The 7,875-nt window shown below is 53.3% G+C and overlaps 1 protein-coding gene across 1 annotated transcript; it reads left to right on the top strand.

Annotated features, from left to right (window-relative positions):
* Positions 1-351: 351 nt before the first annotated feature.
* LOC144491184 (5'-nucleotidase domain-containing protein 2-like) lies at positions 352-7,288 on the top strand. Its single transcript, XM_078208864.1, has 4 exons — positions 352-472; positions 3,855-3,957; positions 4,546-4,647; positions 7,186-7,288. Exons 1-4 carry the CDS (start codon positions 352-354, stop codon positions 7,286-7,288), a joined length of 429 nt encoding a protein of 142 aa, XP_078064990.1.
* Positions 7,289-7,875: the final 587 nt, after the last annotated feature.

Genomic DNA, 7,875 nt, shown 5'->3' with positions numbered 1-7,875 from the left:
AAACTATGGGGGAGGGGCGAATGAGGGGTTAAACTATGGGGGAGGGGCGAATGAGGGGGTCAAGTGTGGGTGGCGGGTGAATGAGAAGGTAAATGTTGGGGAGGGATGAATGAGGGGGTAAACGTGGGGAAGAGGCAAATGAGGGGGTTAAATATGGGGGAGAGGCTAATGAGGGGGATGGGCGAGGGAGCGGCTAGCGTGAGGAGGTACTGTTGGGGGAGGGTTTGGTACGTTCACCCCGCCCCCCGCTCCCTCACCCCCACCCCACTCCACCCCACCCTCACCCCCACCCCCACCCCACCTCACCCCACCCCCACCGCGCTGGGTGAGACCCTGCAGTGTGCAGCATTGATGTTGGGGCAGCTCCATCACGGCAGACAGATTCTCACACACCTTTTCTCAAACTCACAGGATGCCATAGCACAGGTTCACATCAAAGGCTTCATGTACAAATGGATCATGGAAGATCTCGGTAAGTCAGCAGTTTAATTCAAAAAGCTCCCTCTACACTGTCCCCCATCAAACACTCCCAGGACAGGTACAGCACGGGGTTAGATACAGAGTAAAGCTCCCTCTACACTGTCCACATCAAACACTCCCAGGACAGGTACAGCACGGGGTTAGATACAGAGTAAAGCTCCCTCTACACTGTCCCCATCAAACACTCCCAGCACAGGTACAGCACGGGGTTAGATACAGAGTAAAGCTCCCTCTACACTGTCCCATCAAACACTCCCAGGACAGGTACAGCACGGGGTTAGATACAGAGTAAAGCTCCCTCTACACTGTCCCCATCAAACACTCCCAGGACAGGTACAGCACGGGGTTAGATACAGAGTAAAGCTCCCTCTACACTGTCCCCATCAAACACTCCCAGGACAGGTACAGCACGGGGTTAGATACAGAGTAAAGCTCCCTCTACACTGTCCACATCAAACACTCCCAGGACAGGTACAGCACGGGGTTAGATACAGAGTAAAGCTCCCTCTACACTGTCCCCATCAAACACTCCCAGGACAGGTACAGCACGGGGTTAGATACAGAGTAAAGCTCCCTCTACACTGTCCCCATCAAACACTCCCAGGACAGGTACAGCACGGGGTTAGATACAGAGTAAAGCTCCCTCTACACTGTCCACATCAAACACTCCCAGGACAGGGACAGCACGGGGTTAGATACAGAGTAAAGCTCCCTCTACACTGTCCCCATCAAACACTCCCAGCACAGGTACAGCACGGGGTTAGATACAGAGTAAAGCTCCCTCTACACTGTCCCATCAAACACTCCCAGGACAGGTACAGCACGGGGTTAGATACAGAGTAAAGCTCCCTCTACACTGTCCCCATCAAACACTCCCAGGACAGGTACAGCACGGGGTTAGATACAGAGTAAAGCTCCCTCTACACTGTCCCCATCAAACACTCCCAGGACAGGTACAGCACGGGGTTAGATACAGAGTAAAGCTCCCTCTACACTGTCCACATCAAACACTCCCAGGACAGGTACAGCACGGGGTTAGATACAGAGTAAAGCTCCCTCTACACTGTCCCCATCAAACACTCCCAGGACAGGTACAGCACGGGGTTAGATACAGAGTAAAGCTCCCTCTACACTGTCCACATCAAACACTCCCAGGACAGGTACAGCACGGGGTTAGATACAGAGTAAAGCTCCCTCTACACTGTCCCCATCAAACACTCCCAGCACAGGTACAGCACGGGGTTAGATACAGAGTAAAGCTCCCTCTACACTGTCCCCATCAAACACTCCCAGGACAGGAACAGCACGGGGTTAGATACAGAGTAAAGCTCCCTCTACACTGTCCCCATCAAACACTCCCAGGACAGGTACAGCACGGGGTTAGATACAGAGTAAAGCTCCCTCTACACTGTCCACATCAAACACTCCCAGGACAGGTACAGCACGGGGTTAGATACAGAGTAAAGCTCCCTCTACACTGTCCCCATCAAACACTCCCAGGACAGGTACAGCACGGGGTTAGATACAGGGTAAAGTTCCCTCTAAACTGTCCCCATCAAACACTCTCAGGACAGGTACAGCACGGGGTTAGATACAGAGTAAAGCTCCCTCTACACTGTCCCCATCAAACACTCCCAGGACAGGTACAGCACGGGGTGAGATACAGAGTAAAGCTCCCTCTACACTGTCCCCCATCAAACACTCCCAGGACAGGTACAGCACGGGGTCAGATACAGAGTAAAGCTCCCTCTACACTGTCCCCATCAAACACTCCCAGGACAGGGACACCACGGGGTTAGATACAGAGTAAAGCTCCCTCTACACTGTCCCCATCAAACACTCCCAGGACAGGTACAGCACGGGGTTAGATACAGAGTAAAGCTCCCTCTACACTGTCCCCATCAAACACTCCCAGGACAGGTACAGCACGGGGTTAGATACAGAGTAAAGCTCCCTCTACACTGTCCCCATCAAACTCTCCCAGGACAGGGACAGCACGGGGTTAGATACAGAGTAAAGCTCCCTCTACACTGTCCCCCATCAAACACTCCCAGGACAGGTACAGCACGGGGTTAGATACAGGGTAAAGCTCCCTCTACACTGTCCCCCATCAAACACTCACAGGACAGATACAGCACGGGGTTAGATACAGAGTAAAGCTCCCTCTACACTGTCCCCCATCAAACACTCACAGGACAGATACAGCACGGGGTTAGATACAGAGTAAAGCTCCCTCTACACTGTCCCCCATCAAACACTCCCAGGACAGGTACAGCACGGGGTTAGATACAGAGTAAAGCTCCCTCTACACTGTCCCCATCAAACACTCCCAGGACAGGGACAGCACGGGGTTAGATACAGAGTAAAGCTCCCTCTACACTGTCCCCATCAAACACTCCCAGGACAGGTACAGCACGGGGTTAGATACAGAGTAAAGCTCCCTCTACACTGTCCCCATCAAACACTCCCAGGACAGGTACAGCACGGGGTTAGATACAGAGTAAAGCTCCCTCTACACTGTCCCCATCAAACACTCCCAGGACAGGTACAGCACGGGGTTAGATACAGAGTGAAGCTCCCTCTACACTGTCCCCATCAAACACTCCCAGGACAGGTACAGCACGGGATTAGATACAGAGTAAAGCTCCCTCTACACTGTCCCCCATCAAACACTCCCAGGACAGGGACAGCACGGGATTAGATACAGGGTAAAGCTCCCTCTACACTGTCCCCATCAAACACTCCCAGGGCAGGGACAGCACGGGGTTAGATACAGAGTAAAGCTCCCTCTACACTGTCCCCATCAAACACTCCCAGGACAGGGACAGCACGGGGTTAGATACAGAGTAAAGCTCCCTCTACACTGTCCCCATCAAACACTCCCAGGACAGGGACAGCACGGGGTTAGATACAGAGTGAAGCTCCCTCTACACTGTCCCCATCAAACACTCCCAGGACAGGTACAGCACGGCGTTAGATACAGAGTAAAGCTCCCTCTACACTGTCCCCATCAAACACTCCCAGGACAGGTACAGCACGGGGTTAGATACAGAGTAAAGCTCCCTCTACACTGTCCCCATCAAACACTCCCAGGACAGGTACAGCACGGGGTTAGATACAGAGTAAAGCTCCCTCTACACTGTCCCCATCAAACACTCCCAGGACAGGTACAGCACGGGGTTAGATACAGAGTAAAGCCCCCTCTACACTGTCCCCATCAAACACTCCCAGGACAGGTACAGCACGGGGTTAGATACAGAGTAAAGCTCCCTCTACACTGTCCCCATCAAACACTCCCAGGACAGGTACAGCACGGGGTTCGATACAGAATAAAGCTCCTTCTAAAATGAGGTTGTTTGTGAATTTATTTACAGAGAAGTACATTCTTCGTGGGGAGGAGACTTTCGCTGTTCTTCAACACTTGGTTCATCATGGGAAGAAGCTTTTCCTGATCACCAACAGTCCCTTCAGCTTTGTGTGAGTTTTCTTCACTCATTCTCCGTCTCTCGGCAGCGCTTTGTCAGCATGTCACATGTTTGAGCACCCGTTTAGACTCCTCCGTTGGTTACTGAGTAAGGCTGCCAGATATCTGGGCCTACTGAGTAAGGCTGCCAGATATCTGGGCCTATGGAGTAAGGCTGCCAGATATCTGGGCCTACTGAGTAAGGCTGCCAGATATCCGGGCCTGCTGAGTAAAGCTACCAGATATCTGGGCCTGCTGAGTAAGGCTGCCGATATCTGGGCCTACTGAGTAAAGCTACCAGATATCCGGGCCTGCTGAGTAAAGCTACCAGATATCCGGGCCTGCTGAGTAAAGCTACCAGATATCTGGGACTACGGAGTAAGGCTGCCAGACATCTGGGCCTGCTGAGTAAGGCTGCCAGACATTCCTGCTGTGATCCCAGTGTGAGTTATGGAAGCCTTTTGGAATAGGCCGGCCTTCTCTCGCTCTCTCTCCTTTGGTCCCTTTCATTTCCACCCCCCCCCCCGTCCCCCTGTCCCCTCCCGCCCCAATCCCAGCTTTCCAATCTGCTGATTCTCAGTTTCTCCACCCCCCCCCCACAGAGACAAGGGAATGTCGTACATGGTGGGCAAGGACTGGAGGGACCTCTTCGATGTGGTGATTGTCCAGGCCGATAAGCCTCACTTCTTCAACGATTGCATCAAGTGAGTGCCGGCGAACTTGCGATGCGTTGTCTTGGCTTGTGGGGGGGAGTCGGCGCTCCCACAGGGACCGTAAAAGACTCGGTTGAAGGTACCGTTGCTAAATCTGCTGCAACACCAAGATAGGTAGGAGAGTAAATTGTGAAGGGGACGTAAGGAGGCTACAAAGGGGCAGAGATTGGTTTAGTGAATGGTCAAAGATCGGGCAAGTGGAGAATAATGTGGACAAATGTGAAATGGTCCATTTGGCTGGAAGAATAAAAGAAGCTTATTGACTAAATGGTGAGAGATTGCAGAGCTCTGAGGTGTAGAGGGATCTGGGTGTCCGAGTGCATGAATCACTAATACAGGTACAGCAAGTGATTAGGAAAGCTCACAGAATGTTATCATTTATTGTGGGGGGAGGGGAATTGGGAATATTGGGGAGGTTATGCTTCAGTTGTGCAGGGAATTGGTGAGACCACATCTGGAGCATTGTGTACAGTATCAGTGAGACCACATCTGGAGTATTGTGTACAGTATTGGTGAGGCCACATCTGGAGTATTGTGTACAGTATCAGTGAGGCCACATCTGGAGTATTGTGTACAGTATCAGTGAGACCACATCTGGAGTATTGTGTACAGTATCAGTGAGGCCACATCTGGAGTATTGTGTACAGTGTGGGTGAGGCCACATCTGGAGTATTGTGTACAGTATCGGTGAGGCCACATCTGGAGTATTGTGTACAGTATCGGTGAGGCCACATCTGGAGTATTGTGTACAGTATCGATGAGACCACATCTGGAGTATTGTGTACAGTGTGGGTGAGACCACATCTGGAGTATTGTGTACAGTATCAGTGAGACCACATCTGGAGTATTGTGTACAGTATTGGTGAGGCCACATCTGGAGTGTTGTGTACAGTATCAATGAGACCACATCTGGAGTATTGTGTACAGTATCGGTGAGGCCACATCTGGAGTATTGTGTACAGTATGGGTGAGACCACATCTGGAGTATTGTGTACAGTATCAGTGAGACCACATCTGGAGTATTGTGTACAGTATCGGTGAGGCCACATCTGGAGTATTGTGTACAGTATCGGTGAGGCCACATCTGGAGTATTGTGTACAGTATCGGTGAGGCATTATCTGGAGTATTGTGTACAGTATCGGTGAGGCCACATCTGGAGTATTGTGTACAGTGTGGGTGAGGCCACATCTGGAGTATTTTGTACAGTTTCAGTGAGGCCACATCTGGAGTATTGTGTACAGTATCAGTGAGGCCACATCTGGAGTATTGTGTACAGTATCGGTGAGGCCACATCTGGAGGATTGTGTACAGTGTGGGTGAGGGCACATCTGGAGTATTTTGTACAGTGTGGGTGAGGCCACATCTGGAGTATTGTGTACAGTATCGGTGGGGCCACATCTGGAGTATTGTGTACAGTAACAGTACCAGTCTCCTTATTTAAGAAATAATGTGGCCGAGGTTTTGGTATTTTTAAGGCAGAGGTGGATAGATTCTTGATAAACGAGCGGGTTAAAGGGAGTTACTGTGCGTCCGAGGGGGCGTTACTCTACGGCTGAGGGGGGGTTACTCTGCGGCCAAGAGGGGAGTTATTCTGCGTCCGAGGGTGGGGGGCGTTACTCTGCGCCGAGGGGGGGTTACTCTGTGGGGGGAGGTTACTCTGCATCGAGGGGAGGTAACTCTGGGGCCGAGGGGGGGTTACTCTGGGGCCGAGGGGGGGTTACTCTGGGGCCGAGGGAGGGGTTACTCTGTGGCCAAGGGGGGGGTTACTCTGCGGCCGAGGGGGGGGGGGTTACTCTGTGGCCGGAGGGGGGGGGTTACTCTGTGGCCGAGGGGGGGGGGGTTACTCTGTGGCCGAGGGGGGGGGGTTACTCTGTGGCCGAGGGGGGGGGTTACTCTGTGGCCGAGGGGGGGGGTTACTTTGGGGCCGAGGGGGGTTACTCTGTGGCCGAGGGGGGGGGTACTCTGTGGCCGAGGGGGGGGGTTACTCTGTGGCCGAGGGGGGGGGGTTACTCTGGGCCGAGGGGGGGGGTTACTCTGGGCCGAGAGGGGGTTTACTCTGCGGCCGAGGGGGGCGTTACTCTGTGGCCGAGGGGGGGGGTTACTCTGGGGCCGAGGGGGGTTACTCTGGGGCCGAGGGGGGGTTACTCTGGGGCCGAGAGGGGGTTACTCTGGGGCCGAGAGGGGGGTTACTCTGTGGCCGAGGGGGGTTACTCTGCGGCCGAGGGGGGAGGTGTTACTCTGGGGCCGAGGGGGGGTTACTCTGTGGCCGAGGGGGGGGGGGTTACTCTGGGGCCGAGGGGGGGGGTTACTCTGCGGCCGAGGGGGGGGGGTTACTCTGGGGCCGAGGGGGGGGGTTACTCTGTGGCCGAGGGGGGGGGGGTTACTCTGGGGCTGAGGGGGGGTTACTCTGGGGCCGAGGGGGGGTTACTCTGCGGCCGAGGGGGGCCGAGGGATATGATGTTGCTAAGGTGTGTATCATGGTCGCAGAGTTGGGGGACAGGGCCATGGGAAGTATTATTATTCCGCAGAGGTGTCCGCCACGCTCTGACTCTTGAGCCACTTACCCAGAAGCTACTACATCTGGAGCGGGGTCCAGAGGAAGTTCATGGAAATGATCCTGGAATGAAATGATCCCTGGAATGAAGAGCTTGTCGTATGAGGAACGGTTGAGGACTCTGGGTCTGTATTCGTTGGAGTTTAGAAGGATGAGGGGGATCTTATTGAAACTTGCAGGATACTGCGAGGCCTGGATAGAGTGGACGTGGAGAGGATGTTTCCACTAGTAGGAAACACTAGAAGCAGAGAGCACAACCTCAGACTAAAGGGACGATCCTTTAAAACAGAGATGAGGAGGAGTTTCTTCAGCCAGAGAGTGGTGAATCTGTGGAACTCTTTGCCACAGAAGGCTGTGGAGGCCGGGTCATTGAGTGTCTTTAAGACAGAGATAGATAGGTTCTTGATTAATAAGGGGATCAGGGATTATGGGGAAAAGGCAGGAGAATGGGGATGAGAAAAATGATGAATGGCTGTGCAGACTCGATGGGCCGAGTGGCCTAATTCTGCTCCAATGTCTTATGGTCATCTTTCTTGCTCAGATAGTAATGGACTCGCGACTCACCTGGTCGAACAGTGCATTTCACCTCCCTCACTCACTTTCTTTTTTAATCCCTCCCCCTCTCTCCGCCCCGCTCTCCCTCCCCCTCTCTCTCCCTCCCTCT

This window comes from Mustelus asterias, unplaced genomic scaffold, assembly GCF_964213995.1.
Source record: "Mustelus asterias unplaced genomic scaffold, sMusAst1.hap1.1 HAP1_SCAFFOLD_4665, whole genome shotgun sequence".
NCBI classification, from domain to species: Eukaryota; Metazoa; Chordata; class Chondrichthyes; order Carcharhiniformes; family Triakidae; genus Mustelus; species Mustelus asterias.
The sequence above is the reverse complement of the archived record's forward strand: the minus strand, read 5'-3'. Positions and strand labels throughout refer to the sequence as shown.